At 42.3% G+C, this 19,138-nt stretch overlaps 1 protein-coding gene across 1 annotated transcript in view; it reads right to left on the bottom strand.

Annotated features, from left to right (window-relative positions):
- The window catches only part of LOC116311568 (glutamate receptor ionotropic, NMDA 2B), a 141,840-nt gene that overhangs the window by 115,494 nt on the left and 7,208 nt on the right, over positions 1 to 19,138 (bottom strand). The window contains exons 3-4 of the mRNA XM_039611393.1: positions 18,589 to 18,727; positions 17,168 to 17,275 (exon numbers count right to left, since the gene is read on the bottom strand). Coding sequence (XP_039467327.1) covers positions 17,168 to 17,194 — 27 coding nt within the window. The 5' untranslated portion in view covers positions 17,195 to 17,275; positions 18,589 to 18,727. The remainder of the gene's footprint in view (positions 1 to 17,167; positions 17,276 to 18,588; positions 18,728 to 19,138) is intronic.

Raw genomic sequence — 19,138 nt, 5'->3', positions numbered from 1 at the left:
CTGAGCCCCTCCCAAACAACTGAGGTCCTCACTCCATCTCTCAGGCTGAGCCCAGACAGCATTCAGAAGAAGCTCATTTTCGCTACGACCTCATTCTTTCGCTCATTACCCACAGCTCGTGGAAACAGGTGAGGGTGGGAAAGCAGATCATCCGGTAAATTGACAACTTCACTTTCACATTCAGCTTTCTCTTCACCACAGCAGACTGGTCTGTCAGTCTCCCGCTTTGTCCTTTCCTCACTAGTGAACAAGACACTGAGATACTTGGGACAGCAGCTCATTCCTAACTTGGGGTGCGCAGTATACCCTTTGCTGATTGACAACCATGGATAGCCAGAATCTCCTAGGTGGTAATTATCATGTCAACAGCTACAAACTGCCCCACTTCAGCCTGGTTGTTCCTCAATGAAGCCAACAGAACCATATCGTCTGCAAAAAGCAGAAACAAGATCCTGAGACCATCAGACAAATTCACAGGCTAACCTTTGTGGAGACCAACACCCACTGGGATTGCATCCAAACCAAGTTCTCATTAAAGTTGTACCGTCAGGATCAGTACCCTCTCCTTGTTTACAAATTAAACATGGCTTTATTGACCCTTGAAAATACTTAAATATTGTGCACTATAGTCAGAATTCTAGTTCTGGACTAAGATACAGTAGAGGGACTATGATATAGCCAAAACAGGCATATAGCTTATGTGAGGTGTAGTACAAAATTATTATTTTTTAAGTTATGAAGCTTGTTTGGCTGAATAGAAAAGTTATTGATACAATAACAGTTGTGATAACACAAGCGCCGCCACTTGAAATTGTTGCCTTTCTTTAAATATCTCAACAGAACTGTTCTTAAACCCCAAAAGTACATTATTCTAAAAGTTATAGTCTCTACTAAACTTTAGATTTACTTTAATTTTCTAACATTTTTCTTTTTTTTCCTCCTAATGCACGTGAAATCTCTGACCGACTGTAACTTGAAAAAGAACAACTGCAAGAGGTACCCACAGATCTTTTGGGGGATTCTTGGAGACTTCACTTTGCATTTATCAGCTGGGCCGCTAATTCGGAAAGATGAACATTCCTGTCATTTGTTTTCAAATGTATGCAGCTTTAAGATGTGCACTTCAATTGAATATTTCACCATTACTAAGAACCCTGTTTCCACAGGATGTGCTTATTTTTTCATATGACTGTAAGTGCAGGAGCAAAACTTTGCTACTTCAGGATACAAATGATGCAACTGATACCAAATATTGCCTATAACGAAGTAACCACGGTGCAGATGTGCTTTCCATTCTCTCAGCAGCTGCTTCTGGCGGTTTGCAGGCCACACGGTTGCAGAGTGAGTCCACAAACCATTCAAGGAAGCTCCCACAGGAGGCAGTCCAGTGAGGGAAAGAGTACGGCAACGCCAGGGCCCCATACTCCCTTGGCTAATTTACTGGGCAGAGACAGTCACAATGTGAAGCATTTCCTCATCGTTTTGTGAAATGTGGCAGCTGTTGAACGGGTACAAGCGCCGGCAGCTGTTTGATGATGTGCTGGTACTTCAGCTGAGGGAGTCAGACGCAGGGATAATGCATGATCAGCTTGCTCATCCACACATCTCCCATCAAGCCAAGGGTCACACCGGAGTGAAAGCAGTTTTGCCTCTAGTCTCGGGTGGTGTGTGTTTATGCATGTTCGTGCAGGCCGTGTGTCCTTGTAGGCATGTTTCATGTTTGCAACTAAACATCTTCCAACTACCATCAGCTGTTTATTTTTGCATATCAAGTCTCTTATAGACACGGAGACACTTAAATACTTCAGACTGACAAATGTGTTTTGACAACACTCAGGGAGATAAGCGCTTGGTCTCCGGGATCTCTCCCTGGGACATGTTTCTATTTACACCTCCTCCACCGCGCACAAGAGACGCTTAATCTTCCCCGTGATTTGTGGCTTCATCTCCAAAATCCCTTTTCTCCACTTGTTCTTTTTCCTCTTCCTTCCTTACTTGTCTCTTACTTCCCCTCTGCTTCCTTTCATCTATTCGCCTTCTCTCCCCTCTGACGCCGTACATCAGCATTAGCGCTTCAGCCCATGTGTCATTGTGAAAGACCTTTACAGCAGCATTCATATGGGTGCAGTTACGCAGCAGACTGCATTGTTGTGGAAACGCAATGCTAAGGATAGGAAGAGCGCGATGCATTGACCTCCCCGTGCCAATAACAGCGCTGTAATCACTTTAAATGTGTTTTATTGTCAGCTTTTCGCAGATTAGAGCCACCAATAATCTGTCCTCCTCCGTCCATCTCATTCCAAGCTGTTATTTTTGGCACCGGGATTCTGCCTTTTTGGATTAGTAGGAGTGCAAGTTTTGGGGGTTTTTTTCTTCTTTTATGAGAGTCGTTATGTGTAGTGAGGAATAACAATATTGTACAGAATGATATCTACATGCTCCCCTATATTGTGGGGATAAATAACCTCAGGTGGATGTTTTGCTGGAACCATTTCTTTTCTTTTCTTTTTTTTTTTAAAGGGACATAATGTGTCTGCACGCTCTGAATCTGCCTCTTCAAGTGGAAATAAAAATCTCATGGGAACAGTTGGATACACAAAAAGCCAAGCCCTGAAATATGCTTATGCAAGAACATAGCCTAATCCACTACTGTACTATTTCTAACGAGTCTGCCGATACAAGACACACTACTAACGCTGCAAAAAGTAGAGGACGATAAATAGTGTGCATAGAGGTAAAATTTTGTGTTCAGGAACTTTAGCACACTTTTATTTCAGTTTACAAAAGGAAACTTGATAATTGGTCAGCTAACCTCGCAAAAGTACACAGAATAGCAAAGAGGTTATGTAAAAAAATCATCGAATAATCCTTTATAGACCTGTCTAATTCATACCACCTAGGCTAACACACTCTAGAAGAGCTATATTTCCCTGCTCTCCCCTCAGGCTGAATATTGACTGATGACTTTCATTTTCGGCTATCAATTCATGTTGCTAATTTTACACATTTCAATTAATTCCAGGTATTCTAGCGCAGCAGTTGCTATGATTAGAAGCTCCAGGAGGGTTAGGTTTTCTCTATCTCGGGGCTTTCTGCTGTTTTTTCAGTAAGAGCTCCAAATGCACATATGCACATACACATACATGCAGACCTCATCTCCGGCATTTTTGTTTTAGGTGGGGATGATGTTTTTTCGCATGATCATCACAATTTAGTTGCAGGCCTAAGGCTGTCATGGCTGTCTCTCTTGCAGCCTTCCCGGGCTGCTTGTGCCGAGCGCCTCTCTCTCTCTCTGCTGCAGGATGATGATGAGACTCCCCACAGGGATAATGACATCTAAGAGCGCCTCTCCAATGGATGTCCCCTGGATTTAATCGCACCCAAAGCTCAGCCCGGGAGAGACATGCACCCAAGAGACAGCAGCAAAAACATTACAGACACGCAGAGACAGGCAGCTTTGCTAGTTCGACAGGCAGCAGCCGCTGAGATGCACAAAGAGGCAGAGTCGGTCAGACCGGCCAGCTCATCGGCAGACATCCAGCAGGAATGGAAGCAGACAGGAACAAACACACTGCCACAGGTGAACACCTAAGCGTAGTGGGTGGCACCACAGTGAAACTGCTCTCTGCAAAGCTAAGACAGCTTTTTTAATCCAAAGAACAGTATGACAAGATGTCTACTGATGCAGCGATCAGCCACAACATTACAACCACCTGCCTAATATTGCATTTATCTGCCCTGTGCCGTCGAAGCAGCTCTGATTCACCGAGACGTGCGCATAGCTCAACATCTTGAGCTCTCTGGAGATGTTCCTGAAAGGTTTAGCAGTGTGGTGGGGCGTACTATCCTGCTAGGAGGTTGCTGCCATTGGGGAGTGCCATTTAAGACAAATAGATTATTGATCTTATTCCTTCATCAGTTTTAATGTAGCTGATCGGTGTGAAACTGCCTTGGTGACACTCCTTTCAGGTGATGCAAAGCTATCCAGTGTGTAAAATCAGCTTTTAAAAGAACCCGTTACTAGTAGAGAAATTCTTCTCCACTTGCTCCCATCCCATCTTCACTCACAAAAAAGCCTTCCAGCTAGTAGAGATTCGGCATCTTGCTCAAGGACACCTCTGCAGGTCAGACAGTCATCACAGTTCCTACTGTGCAAACCTTCTGCTCTCCTTAAATTGCTCATCGGTGGTGAAATCCAGTGCACATCATTAGAGATCTTTGATACAGGCATAAAAAACAGGCGGCAACAATCTGTTTCCTAATTACTGTAATTAGAAGGTGTTTTATCTTTTTTAATAGGGATACAACAAGTAAAGTGTAATTGTTCTGTTTATTTAACACCTTAACTGCTTGCAATTACACAGAGGGTAAAAAATAAAAAAAAAAAATCATCAGAACATTTGCATCTGAAATGCCGTCGTATAATACAAACCCAACACTTGAACCAACTTTCAAAAAGCTCTCTGATGCACCAACAGCTTACTTATGAATATTCATTGATGCAAATCTACCCACATGGTGCGTAGACTACGGGGAGCGGGTGTAAGAGATGATCTGACTCTAGCTCAGGTCAGGAGACCTCCTGAGCCTCTCTGCGCCTGTCGCCATGGCTACCAGGAGGACTCCATTTGCAGTGGCGTAGTCAGCCGGGCGAATCGCTCCAGTACCTTCAATTAGCAACCCATTATCATTCATGAGTTTGTTTGTGCAAAGCTGTAAGATGGAATTCCAGTTAGTCCTTCCTCCCTGCACTCGCCTGCTGATATAAAGTTAAGGGTAGCAGAGGTGGCAGCGCCACAGCGGCACCCCCCTGCGCCGCGCTCCATTGAGCTAATTTCCACTCCGCCGAGGCCTGGCTCATGCCCATATCTCCCTAAGACGATGTCAGTTGTACTTGCAAGACACGCAAAGGTCATAAATTAGCAATAAGGTCCCTTTGAATGAGAGATACTGTTCAGCTTCAACCTGATGGTACTCCAAAGAGAAGCTTTTAAGACTCACTCTTTTGCATATAAATGTATTCATAGAGTTGGGTTTGCTCTGTTTCTGACAGTAAAGCACGGCCATTGTCCCCAGTCTTTGCCGCTATTCTTTGTACATCTTCCAGCTAAAAACCAGGAGCTGCTTTCCCTGTAGAGCTGATTTGAATTGCGTGACCTGGACTGAAAGCTCTCGCTTCTCTTTAATGGAAGCATCCAACTCAACAGCGACTAACCTCACTTGTTGCAGCACAGCTAAAAGAGTGGCATCATATGATAAACAAGGCCCACTGGTCTAGTAGCTTCGGTGGTGTTTCTGTCCTCCTGGCTGTTTCTGTGATATAATAGCGTTGACCCCAGTGGCGCCAGACCCTCCATATTGAGTTATTAGGTTTATGCAACCAGTAAGCTCCTCAACTATTTCACAATGCTGTCACAGTCTTCAGTGGATGCGCGTGTCCGTGGCTTTTGCTGTGTGGACACTCTCAATTTCTGAGTAGCATGCAACAAGAGGCAAAGTGAGAGCGAGAAGCAGACCGAATGAGACAAAGAGACGGAGAGGAGTCAGAGGGGGAGAGCAAATGAGCCCTGTATATTTTATTCAGTGGCAGCAGAGTACAATTCATAATCAGGGCCGACTGATTCACAGTTTTAATTAAAAAGTAGCCTTATAGTGCCGGTGGTAACATTTTGATTTATGGAGACCCGACCACACGCTCCCATCCACCAGGGGAGGGCGAGTTCACCGAAGAGGAAGACGGGTGGGGAGAGGAGAGGACAGGAGGGAGTGCTAACACTCATGAGGAGGTGAAGTGTCTCATTTCTCACAGCAAGGTGGCTGGCACTGTGGGCACATAACTCAGTACAAGTGTGACAGAGTGCGGGCGCATGACAAGCTCTACAGGTCTGTCTCTGTGCATGCGAGCCTCATCGATATATTGATACGGCTAATATCAGCGCCAGATTTGCAATTCCATGACAGCATCACATCCTTTTTGTTTTGACTGCCAAAGGAACAGTTACATCTAGTTTATGCTGACTCAGTCACGCTGGAGACTTTGCACAAGTGCACGGCCATGTCGGTCTTTAGGAGCTCAGAGTTTAGACACATAGGGCGATGCTGCAACAACTTTTCTGACAAGAATTTTCCTAAAAACTCCTTAAACTTCCCCTTGCTTCTTGTTTAAACTTCTTGAAATAGTGACGTCACTTTTGGTGCATGACACAACCAACGACCGTGAAACAGGCTGCGGAAATAAACCGCTGTGGACGGCTGGATCTCTTGAGTGGGGTTTTGGGACCTGTAGGTGTCTGTAATCCATAGCCAAGGGTTCTGCAAAATAATTTATAATTTAAATATATAATTGAATTATTTACTATTATAAATTATAAAATTTTGCTGGAATATTTATATGTTGGTGCAGATGAACAAAACAAGAACTCCTGAGTCCCTCGCCACCGCCCGCATTATCTTTGGGACAACAGAAACTCTGATATGATTGTACCACATCACATGAGGCGGAAGAATTTGGTTTTGGAAAAGGTTGTAATTTGCAACAAATGAAAAATATAATGGTTCTGTAACCATGTTCAAGGGATTCACTCATTTCCCAACACTCGGGACCAGCGGACATCCCAGGAATCCACTGCATGGATAAATTCGTCAATCCAATCATCTTCCACTTACCCAGTTCAGCGTTGCAGAGGGTGCATAGCCTATCCAAGCAGTCACTGTGCATAAGACAGGTAGACTAAACTAGACTTCCCATCACTAATGCCTGTGTAGCAGTGATTGCTGTAAGTCAAAGAATTTCACTGGCAATCCCTCATCTCTTGTTGTCACTTCGCTGTTAATCTCTTCCTGTGTGTCTACCCCCCTTTAGAGTGCAAATGGTAAAAAGCCTATGCTTGATCAACTCTGTCAGGATTATGAGGGAGGAAACTTAGAAAAGTTACTTTACTATAAGCTACAAAAAGTTTGGAAACTAAACAGCTAATCAAATGGAGCTTATTTTTACTAACATTTAGGACTGGGTTCAGGAGAAGAGAATACAAGAGATGGAAAAACCCCGATTAACCGGAAAACCACTTCACATACCAATGTAAAAGCACTGTGCGCTTTTAAACTTCTGAACTTTAAGTGAACATCAGAAACGGAATGAACTACGTGCATTGTTTGGGGCAGGAAGGGGACTAAAAGATTCTTATTTTATGTACAAAAAAAACAGCCAAAGCAGAAACACTCGCATGCTTCTATCACAGTTAAACCTTTCATGTCACGATAACATTCCTGCTTTCAAATATCAGCATCAGCATCGGACTTACAGACTGCAGAGTCAGTCCAAGTCCAGCACGTACATTAACAGTTACCCTTCATGATTCATGCCTTTGACCTGACATAGAAAACTTTAAGAAAAAAAAGGATAGCATAAAGGAGTATCAGAAGATAGATAGGAGATGGTATAGATATTGGCTGCAGAATAAAAAGCCTTTTGGAAAACAGCCAGCACTGCAAATTTAAGCAGGGCTGATGGAATTTGCTTTGGTCTGACAGTAATGTTACGTTTATGTCAGGCCCTCCATTTAAATCACCACATAACAGAATCCCTCGATACAGACAGATTTTAATTAAAAAAAAAAAAAAACTTTGAGAGAGAAAGGAGAGATAAATGCAGAGACAGCATGACAGAAAAGAGAGAGAGAGAGAGAGAGAGAGAGAGAGATGGAGCATTAGATGAGAAAAATGATGCGGAGAGAGCAGAGGAGTTCTGAAGTGAGAGAGAACAGTGAGTGACAGAAAAGGGGAAAGAAAGCGATTACACGAGTGAGATAAGTGGAAAGTAAGAGCTCATTCTGCAGTGAAGTGAAAACAGAAAAGCACAGTGTGTCTCTACATTACTTATTCCTGCATTTTTTATTTTTTTCTGTCCCAGTGCCTAAATGTTCCAGAGCTTCACCGTATGCATGTGTTGTTGCTTCCTTCTGTGCCTCTCTGTTCTTTTGTCACTCTTGCTGATTGACTGTTTTAAAGTTCTGGCTCACATCCAAACACCGAAAGTGCACACACACACACAAAAAAGCACTATCATGAGCATTGACCCAGCTCACACAGGTAAACGCAAGCACGTGGAAGATGGCTGCATCACTTTAAACGATGCATACGCATACTTTGAAATAATCCATTTATATGCAGCCTCTCTGTTAAGTAATGAACATAAAAACTTTGCCACTCAACTGAGTCCGTTGGAGCGTGCACACAGGCCTACTCCCTCTTAAATTACACAACTGACATGGATGCTTCCACAAAATGGTGACCACTCGCATGTGTTTTTATCGGAATAATTTTAAGATTATGAGAACCCATTAATTTGTTGGAAGACACAATTACACACTAATCTATATAATGAAAACAGCCTTTTTTTCTATAAAATCCCATCAAAATGACTGACTGCCCTTTCAGACGTTTCACTTCTCTCTGCACACATGCGCAGAACTGTAAATCTCGATTGTTTCTGAACTATTTTAGGTCACCCCGAGGGTTTCCTTTCTTCATAATAGATGTCAGACACTTGAGCAGCAGTTACAGATAATGTCAGACAGCAATTCTGTCGTGACAGATATTAGAGTTCCAGCAGACTGCTGTCACACTCAAACTCACCACTTAGCAGCAAGAAAGTGCTCCTTTTTTGTGGTATAGCAAACATATCATTAATATGTAGAATTACATAGAGTGCTTGCCCATGTGGGAGGAAACCTGTCAGTCATCAAGCCACCTCCATATCTGTAACCGATATCAGATTATGACCTAAACATGGTTACATTGTATGAGAGCCCTATAAGAAAAAAGAAGCCTGAATGTTGTTTTAAGTTCTTAGTTTGAGTATTAATATGTATTCTATGGATCTCCTGGCCTGAGACACTTTAAAGCCTCTCTACCCTCTACTGATTTTTATAGTACTATTAAATATATATGTGCATGTAATACATCTGGAACATAAGTTTCTGCTGGTCAGCTACTATTTTTTATGTTTTTTAATAGATCTGTAATGAAAAAAAAAACATGTTTTCTAAAGTCCCGGGTAGAAGAACTTAAACCTACTCACAGGTATTATTTCACACGTACACATTTTAATGGAGGTATCATCAAGGTCTGGCTGTGCGAGCGTGTTCTAATTGTCTCATCTTTCGAGGTGGCACATTTTTGGGCCGAGGTTTAATTTCACACCCAATCCACCTCTAATGCTGTTGTTATTTACACCCTGTCCCATCAACATGCAAACGCACTTACACCCTGCACTTACACCTCCAAACATATTCCTGTCCCCTCCCCATCGCCCATCTCTACCAGTCTCTGTCATTTCGATCATTCTGTGCCCCCTCATCTTTCCCTTAATGTCCCATCACCCAACAACAGCCCATCTCTGCTAATGGTAAGTTAATTGGCAGGCTGTTGTCATGCATTACTAACAGCATTAGAAATAAACGACACACACACACACTTGTCATTCTGCCTGTGAACACCAATAGAACAAGGTCAACCACAATATGATTTTATTTATTTCAAAACAACCGGCCTTAAAACAACATCTGGATTCGCCTTAAAATTAATTTTGACAGTCTACTGACTTCTAGCACTATCCTCAAGTGTCACTCTCTTGCAAGTAGTGCATAACACTTAATGGTGCTAACTCACCACCTACAGATCTTCAGCATGGACGTCCATCTGCTCATACATCCATCTCTCATTAGGCCGCAGCAGCTAGCCTGCTAACAAAAACTAGTCGGCTATCAGACGTCATCTCTATTCTTGCTTCCCATCACTGGCTTCGGGTGAAATTTAGAATTCATTTTCTAAATTTTATTAATAACATCTAAAGCCCCACATGGCCCTATTCATGTCTTCATCACTTAGATTGGACTATTGTAATTTTCTTTACCTGGGCCTCCAACTCTCCCTCCTTCACCACTTGCAATTAGTCCAAAATGCTGCAGCACGCCTCCTAACCGGCACTAGAAGCCATGATCACATCACCCCTGTCCTTGCTAACTTACACTGGCTTCCCGTCAAATATCGCATTGATTTTAAAATCCTTTTGCTCACTTTTAAAATTTTAAATAACTTGTCCCTTAGCTACTTAACTGAACTCCTTGACCTGTATAACCCAAAAAGAGCACTAAGATCCTCCAGCCAACTGCTCCTAATGCAACCAAGATCTCGTTTAAAAGCCAGAGGTGACCGTTCCTTTGCTATTGCCACTCAAAGACTCTGGAATAATCTCTTGGAATCTATTCAATCATTCAAATCGTACTTAAACTTAGCTCAAAAACTTAGCTTTCGAAGCAAATTAGTTTGACTTTCACTCGGCCTGCACTGCACCATGTAATTGTAATTTTTAATTGGAATTGTACTATTTGTTTCTTGTTCTCCCCGCATTGCAGTATTATTGTGAAGCACATTGATGTACAATAGTCTTTTAAAATGTGCTATAGAAATAAACTTTGATTTGATTTGATTTGATGGCCATGCTCTTGTGTTTATAGCAGAGCTACAGAGAATTTATAACAGCAGTCAGCCTCTCTGATCATCTTTAACTATTTCACACTCTTATTTTAAATCCAGAGGTGACCACACTTTGAGGCTATGGCACGCAGTTTATTCACTCCAACAATATTAGATCCACTTTAAAGAACACTGGCTAAGAGCAGCTAACAGAGGCTAACAGCAGCAAAAACAGCAGCGCTTACCAACAAAAAACTCCCTCAGCTTCTGTCGTCTGACAGATGTGAGCTTCACTGATTCATCAACTTTTATCGGACTCCTTTCACAAAGTTCCCTATCCCTATCCAGAGTAAATAGACACAAGCACATTACAGCTGAGGTAAACAGCAGACTGACAGGCTACACTCACTACAGATGGAAGGCAGTCAGATTTGTTTGCCTTACCGTAGCTAGGATTGCACATTTGAATTGAGAGAGATAAGGAAACAGAATTCAAATGACTGCAGTTTGCAAAAAACTGATATCTATTTTACACACGTTACCTTTAAAGGCCCCAACTTCAAATCACAAATACTAAAAAACAGTATTGGTCTCCATAGCTAAAATAATTCAGGGGGTCAAAATGTCCAAAATTTGTTTGTACACCTTTGCATTTACTGGTGAGATAATGACTGAAATCTCTCCTGGTCCTTTGCCTGACATTCAACCCCAGCACTGGACTATAAATCCAGTGCCAGTGCAGACCTGTGATTTATTACTAAACATCACTTTTATCCAGTCATCCACAGTGCAGTAACGTGTCTCTTTAGCCCACTGTGTTCTCTTGTGTAGGTGTGAGTGCTGGTTTTTGTTTGGCTTGTCTTTATGTAAATCCCTCTTCATTAAGTCCATTTCTTGCAGTTCTGTCACAAACACTGGCTCCCGTGCTGCACATTTGGTTTTTGTGCATTTTCGACAGTTCATTTCCACTGGTGCTCTTCCAACTACCCCTATGTTTTCCTTTAAACCCCCTTTGTTTCTACTTGTTTAAAACACAGCTGAGAACAGCCAAACTTTATGTTGGATTTCCTTCTTGAAAGAAGTGTGTATCGTTTCAAGTAACAGCTCTCAATCAAACAATTTGTTAAGGTCTACAAACGCTTCAACTATAGACCTTTTTGCATTGTCACAAACCTGGACAATGGTTTATTTATTGCTACAAATTAAAAAGCCTAACATCCTCCAAATGCAGTGATTAGATGACAAACAGTTCAATCCAATTAAACACTAAGCTGTGTGACAGTACCTTTTAGCAATATTGAACATGCAACATGTTTAAATGGATATTTAGATCAAATGAAAGTGCAACTGAAAACTTGCAACTTGTATTTTTTTTGCACTGTCTTCTCTGTGGCATGATCGGCAATTAATCAATCGGCTCTCTCGTGCAAAGAAATACTGGCCAGGTTTTTTACAACAATCCTACACTTACATCGTTATCAGTAGCTCTGAAACTCTGGTCCCGGCTTTCACAAATCAATGTGAGATGCAAACAGGAACAATCGACTAAACACAAAGGAGTTAAATGGCTGCATGAGAGCTGCACCGTCTTCAGGTCCATTCAGTTTAATCAACCAGACTTTGACAAAACTATTATCTTTGTATTCTGTACAATAGCGCACATCGCAATCGCCTCTCTCACACGCTCCTTTTTGTCTGTGCGCCTGGTTGGAAGCACTACAGCATCTGGTTGTTCTATATGACACAGATTGCCCCTCTCCACACTTCCCCCTCCCTTGCTCTGCATCCCGGTTGCCACACATCACGGGTTTTGACAGTATGTGGATGATGTCCCTGAGGGAGGCATTAGCTCCCTATCGGGTCTTTTTCTGCTAAACTCCTACTGGGTATTTTTCTTTAAACACAACCCAATCAATAACTTTTAATATTACCTTCTGGCAAACACAGTCAGGGCGAAAAAAGCTGCAGGTGGTTTTGAGGCTGAGGCTGAGAGCCTCGGAGGCGAGAGGCAGAGTAGAAAATGCTGTGGAGTTTGCTTTGCTTTAGTGAGCCCACTGAAGCGCGGTGAGCATTACCGATGACATTTCAACAGCAGCGGGGCTGCGAGACAGCGCCGTGCATTCGGGTTCAACTTGCAGAAGCAAGTGCATTCAGGTATGGTTGAGGGTCACTGCCCGTGCTTGACCATTTCATCTTTGCAACATCACAAACAGGCTTTTAGAGATTTTTTTTGTGTGTGTGTGTGTGTTTAGATGAGCTTAGATGATGATGATGACGCACCTCCATCCAGTCTCATGGCAGGGGGGCACTACTTTCTCTTGCATTGGGCAAAGTAATCTCTTTTCTGGTATACACTGATTTATTGTCTGGCACAGCTTTGATAATGGGGAAGAAAAACAGTGCTTAGTGGAGCTGGGAGAAAGAAAAAGAAGTTTAAATAGCGTTACTTAGTTGCAGCTCCTGCACAACAGCACATTAATCAGATCTCTTAGTATCAGATTAATCACACACTAGGACATAGGTGTTATTATTCCAAATTAAAGCAGGATCCTGGTGGCTGCCTTTAAATCAGGGATGACACCAAGTTGGATAAAGTCGTGTAAAACCCAGATTCAGTCATTACATGTTCTAAGAGCAAAGAGGTTTTTTTCCCCTTTCATTTTAAACCCTGGAAATATATGAATTATATGTCTCACTGCCCTGTCAATCTGCAGTATACAAATGATTGTGTGTTTCATCTTTCAGCTGCAATCACCTTTTGTCACCCACACGTCACTCCTCAAAGCACGAGCACAAGCGTTTCCTGTCTATGGCCGCATAAAGATGCTGACCTGTGGCATTCACACGCCGAAACAAATAAGTCACACGCTCCTACAACACAACCTCTAGGTGAAACAACAAGTCAGCTGAAAACGGAGCACACAGCTGCTCTTGCAGAGCACTGGTCACATACCTGTCCAAGCTTACAGTTAAAACTTGAGGAAACGTGGACACATATGCACATGTGAGAGGCAGGAAAGACAGGATTACAGCATAATATTAATATTAATAAAAATATTCACAGACAATTATAAAATATAGGAAAAAAGACAGTGAATTGTTTGATATAAAAATGATCTGACTGCACCTGTGTTTACAAAGCAACACACTTTTGTAAACCGCTCATAACACTAACCACACCAATGAGCGCTATTTGGGGATTGCGTTGACACACTATTTTTCAGCATTTAGTAAATGTGGCCCTCACTGTCTTGTTCACTATTTATACTAAAAACACACTAAGGTGTCACTTTTGTTTTAAGCCTTTTTTTTTTTTTGCTAGCCAAATTAAGTAGGAATCACCTTGCTAACCATACTAGCTAGCTAGCATTAGCATTACTTGGGCCTCTAAAACGGTAGTCAACAAACCAATGGACCAGAAATTTAGTAGCCTAGTCAGTATCAACACCAGGAGAACTACACAATTTGTATCTCATGTGCTTAAGCATAAACTTTTGTGCTAAAAAGTATTTTTTGTTTCTTTAGCATGTAGCTTCTGGCCTGAACGTACTGTTGTGCTAAACAGGTTTCCTTTGCCAAAGAAACCAGAAAAGTCATTTTAAATCACTGACATGGTAATGGCAGACCTTTCTTTAAAATGTCAACATTTTATTCTGTTGACAGGACACAGACTGAAATGTTAGTATATTTCCAAGTAGCCTTAATTTAAATTAGCTTAAGCTTAAGCATGTATAAAGTGCTAACCATTGCAAACATTTTAGCCAAAGCAATTTTAGCTAGCTAAAAAAAAAGCTAATTTATATTTCAAGTAAACAAGATGCTGCTTACAAAACTACAATTTTTTAAAAAAAAAAAAGCATTGTCACATTTTTAGAATTTTGGTATCAAAAGCTATTGTAAGGTTCGGGTCACATTTCCATCCATCTTCTATGTACAGTCTTTTATGTTCCTGCTTTCTTTAAGGGAAACAAACTCAAACAAGTATAAAATAATGAATTAACACACGACGCACGACATTAAAGAAAATAAATGAAGCTGGGGCATGAAAACAATGTCAATCCTACTGATTTGGCCTGAATTAGCTGGGAGTCATAGCCAAATCACCTGAGCCAATTCAAGTAGGATAGACTTTGACCTCTTTATTTCAGTCTATAAAAATCAGAAATCTGCCCATGCCCACACAAATCACAGGACGACATCATCAGATTGTTAGCTTTTCACACTTAGCAGCCTGAATTACTTAATTTGCAGTTATGTAAAACAGAAAAAGCAGCTGTGCTATATGTTGACACTGAAAATCATGTAAACAATTAATCATTTGTCACAGATTCAAATCTTGTACATCGACTAACAGTTTCAGCACTTGTTCAGTCCAAAAAATTGGAGCACAAACACTGACAGCACCTGAAGCCTCCCCACAGCAGCATCTGAGGACGTGCCAGAAAATAACAGATGCCACCAAAGCAAATGTTGGATGTGCAGCAGCTAATGACTGGATCCGCAGGCCGTTTTCCAGGTGACTTATGCAACCGCTCCACCGCTGGAGACAAGGATGAGTGAAGCCGCATTGATCTGCTGTTTCTCAAAGCAATCGATTCCACCGCATGGATCTTTGCCGTGTTTTAAGGTCAAGCATGTATGTGATCTTGCGGTCAAATTTTAATTAATGCTAATATATGTAGCATCGCATTACTGTGAGACAGCTAAACACCTGAGACATTTATCCTGCATGACTGGGTTTCTGTAGCTTCCAAGTTTACTCGACTGCAAGCCGACTGAGCATCAGTGACGCTTTAAACTAACAATGTGATCGTCATTCATTACAAAGGGAAACGTGCCAGCGTGAGCTGTTGATGCAATAAGATGCCCACACGCACTGCTGTGTAATTTCACATGAGGTGAAAAAACAAAATAGACAGCAACACAGGCGCATCAGATATCATTGTCTCCCTGAAAAAAAATAAAAACAGCTGCGCTCTTTTCTATCTTCTACTCCACATCCCCAGAAACAACCACCAAAACACTTCCCCTCTTCTCTTCCTCCTATTGTCTCTTTTTATGAGTGCTTCTCTTTATCAGAAGCTTCCTAACTCCCAGCCTCTTGAATTTCTTCCAATTTAGAAAAGACACAGAGAGAGGTTGAAAAAAAAATATTATCAGCAAAAATAAGGCGATCGCAATAATGGCCTGTTCAGCAACAGCAACACCAGGATTACAGGAGAAAGGCAACGTTTATCTTACTGTTACACCTCAACGCCGAAATCTACCTTTAACTGCACTCCGTACATTAGCAGAGAGAGAAGAAGGCTGACCCTAAAAATGTTCAAATTGCATTTAACACGTCAAAGACTGCGGCTTTCATTTATGACTGGTGACGTGGGCTCTCCGAGTCTAAATAAAAAGTCTCTTGTTAACTTGATTTGACTGAAAAAATGATTGAAAAGCTATGCAGCACTTAATTAGAGGCGCTGAACGGCGCTGATATAACGAGGGGCCAGAATCCCATTTAGGTTAGGTACACAAAGGTTGGAGATAAAGCTTTTAAAAAACTCATGAGACATTATTATTCTAATATGTCCTCATTTAGGCCATTATTCCAGCCAGAGCCTTTTTTTTCTAAACAGTTTATGTAAGAGCAGGAAGCACGGCGCGCTCGAATAATAAGCCCAGCAGACTAATAATCTGCCAGTGTACGTGTGAATGCTATATTTTTGTTTAATCAGAACAGCGGGGCGTTGTTGTTAATTAGATGCATCATCGCTGTTAATATATCTGTGTGGCATTAGCCGAAGCAGATAAGCGACTTGATGCTTAAAGGGCCGAGGCTAAAGCTAAAGCTCTTGGTTACAAAGCCACGCCGTTGCTCTGCTGCTGGCTAAAAGGCAGCAGGTTAAAGGTGTAGAGGAGTGCCTGTGTAATAGTGCCGTTTGTAGTGTGCTCACACAGTGTGCACACACTCCATCCCACCACAAAAAGAGGAGACTAAATTTGCACCAAGGCTCAGTCTCCTAACGTCACAGCTGATTAACAGTGCATGAGATGAGAGAGACGAAGAGGGAGAAGAAGAAATAGAGAAAAAAAGTTACTGAGGAGTAATGGATGAGAAAATGATGAAATCCGCTGATATGATGATGACCTCTCATTGCCCCGGGTGGTAAAAACATTTGCTCTGTGTAATCTGGTCCTGGGTGAGAGTGGGAACGATGTCTTCTTTCAGCTTTCTCTCTGTCGTCCACACACATGAAAACATGAGAACAGCTGACACACACACAAACGACAAAAACAAAAGAACGAATTCAACAAATCCTTTAATTGCCCGATCAATGCCTGTGGAGTGTAAACGAGGCCGATAGTCGATCGAGGTGGGCGGGGTCGGGTTGAACGACCACGTGCTGACGCACAGTGTGATCAAAGTGCACACTGTGCTAAAAACCAAGGATTAAACCATTCATCTGCAAGCTCCACCTTGAACCATTATCCTGACCCGCAAGCAAACCTGGCATAAGATACAAAGCAATAAAAAAAACACACACTACAGAAGTTTAAGAACATCCATCACTGAGCGTTAGGAGAGGCGCACACAGCCGAGATAAGATGGTTTGTTTCAGCGGTTCTCTGCGGGGACAACACGAGAAAACTAAGAAGAGCTCCACCTGTAAAGAGGCCCCATGCATCAATATTGTCTTACCTTGTGTTTTGCCAGCCAAAGTCTCATCCCAGCGTCTCAGAAGTAGCATGATGGTGCGGCCTGGGACTCCTCTCTCCCTCTCATAGCCTCAGACTGAGGGAGGCCGAACTAAAGTCAACATGAGAGAAAAGACAAAGTGATTATTGAATGTGAGCGGCTGCTGTTAAAAAAATCCTAATTTTGAGCTCTTTTTCCTGACTGTACATAAACAGTGCTGCATTCTCTGTTATCACAGCTTGTCCCTGAGGGTGATGACAGTCTCCCCCTCAAGGGTTTCCCGTGATCATTTTGCCTCTCACACCAGGCCATGATGATGCAGAGCGGTCGAAAAATTGGAATAGAGCGGGAAGTGACAGGAAATGATTACAAATGTTATCCCTGTGGAAAAATTACACAATTAAATTAAACTGAATCAGATCTGAGGAGCACCGAAACCTTTTCTTGTGGACAAATAAACGCCACATTAAAAACGACTTTCACCCCAAAATCAAGTTTGCATATATTTACAGTAGTGCTACACTATCTTTTATCTATCTAGATGGTTTTGGTGTGAGCTGCTCTGTTCTGCAGATACCATGTTTGCCTTCTCCTGAGCAAACTGTCCTCTGTCCAGAAAAACAGAAATCCCCAGATCTTGTTGTGAACAGCTTCACGTAAGAACTTTCTTTGCATTCATGTGTCTGCATCTACATCTGCTAACCAGCAGAGGAGTGCAGCTAGCTGACATCACGGCTCAGCTGAGGGGGGGACACACCATTAATGTTTACATCCTGTCCTGCTGTCACAAGCACGAGCCTCTACTCACAGGTAGAAGCACACTTCCTCCTGCACAGTGATGTTTGGCAGGTGTGCTGACTGGAAAGAAAATAGTCCCCACATGAAACCGCTCACGTCCAGGTTTGTGGATTTTGTGATTTCTGAAAAAGCTGCATGAAGTTTTTTAAATGTATTTGCGTGGCAAACGTGAGGTGAGTGCCATTTAATTCCAGAAAAGGACAAAGGTCTGGACGGATAAACAGCGCTTCACGTTAAAGGAAAAGAATTTCTCCCTGTGATTGACATAACTAATCACCTGGATTGATACCACATGACAAAGTCATTAGCCGGTTAACAGAAAGACGAGTTTAATTAACTCACAACCGGACAATAAAGTAGCCCTTCATTATTTTCAGGTGTCATTCTACCAGCAGGTTTGTCTTTGGCTAAACCAGCTGCACTTAATCAAACAAATGTGTTTTACTCTCTACCAGGACACCTCATTAGGTGTGTGGGGTTTGCTGAAGTAAATACAGATGTTCGTGAATGGATGGGTAAGATTAAAAATCAAGGCGCCGATGCTGAGCATTTATCTCCGCCCCCTCTCCGCACCCTAATCCCTTCAGCGGTGACTGTGTGACAAGGAGCTGGCACCGGGAACTCACAGCGGTTTTAGGTAAAATCCTCGTCGGGTCAAGGGGGTAAAGCAGCAATTTCGAGGTAATTGTACTCCACAGGAGCAGCTTCACTTCTGTTCCTCCGGAAAGACGTTTGGAGTCGCTCGTCTTCCCGACGACCGCCAGTCTGTTATTGCAGAGGGGAAAAGGGAGGACAGCGGGTTAGAAGCAGGTCACACTCAGTTAGACTCTAATAAAGCCTTGCTACGCCTGGTCGACCTCTGACCCGCTCCCCTTAGAATCAATAAACCCGATTAAATGAGGGGAACTTAAAATGCAAGAGCTGCCGTGCTCATGCGCACATCTGGACATAACTCTCAGCTTTGAAAGAAAACCTGTTTGAATGCATCTCTCAGCTCATCTTCAGCAAACAGTGTGCGTGTTTGCTCTCTGATCCCTAATATTTTAAATAACACATTTCCTCCAAATCCACTGTAGTACAAAAAATGTCTTCTACATCCCTAACAACACCCTCAAACTACAGTATGTGCAGCATCGCAGGAATAAGAAGAAACAGCTTCTGTTAATCCTCTTATAC

Source organism: Oreochromis aureus, linkage group 4 (assembly GCF_013358895.1).
Source record: "Oreochromis aureus strain Israel breed Guangdong linkage group 4, ZZ_aureus, whole genome shotgun sequence".
NCBI classification, from domain to species: Eukaryota; Metazoa; Chordata; class Actinopteri; order Cichliformes; family Cichlidae; genus Oreochromis; species Oreochromis aureus.
The sequence above is the reverse complement of the archived record's forward strand: the minus strand, read 5'-3'. Positions and strand labels throughout refer to the sequence as shown.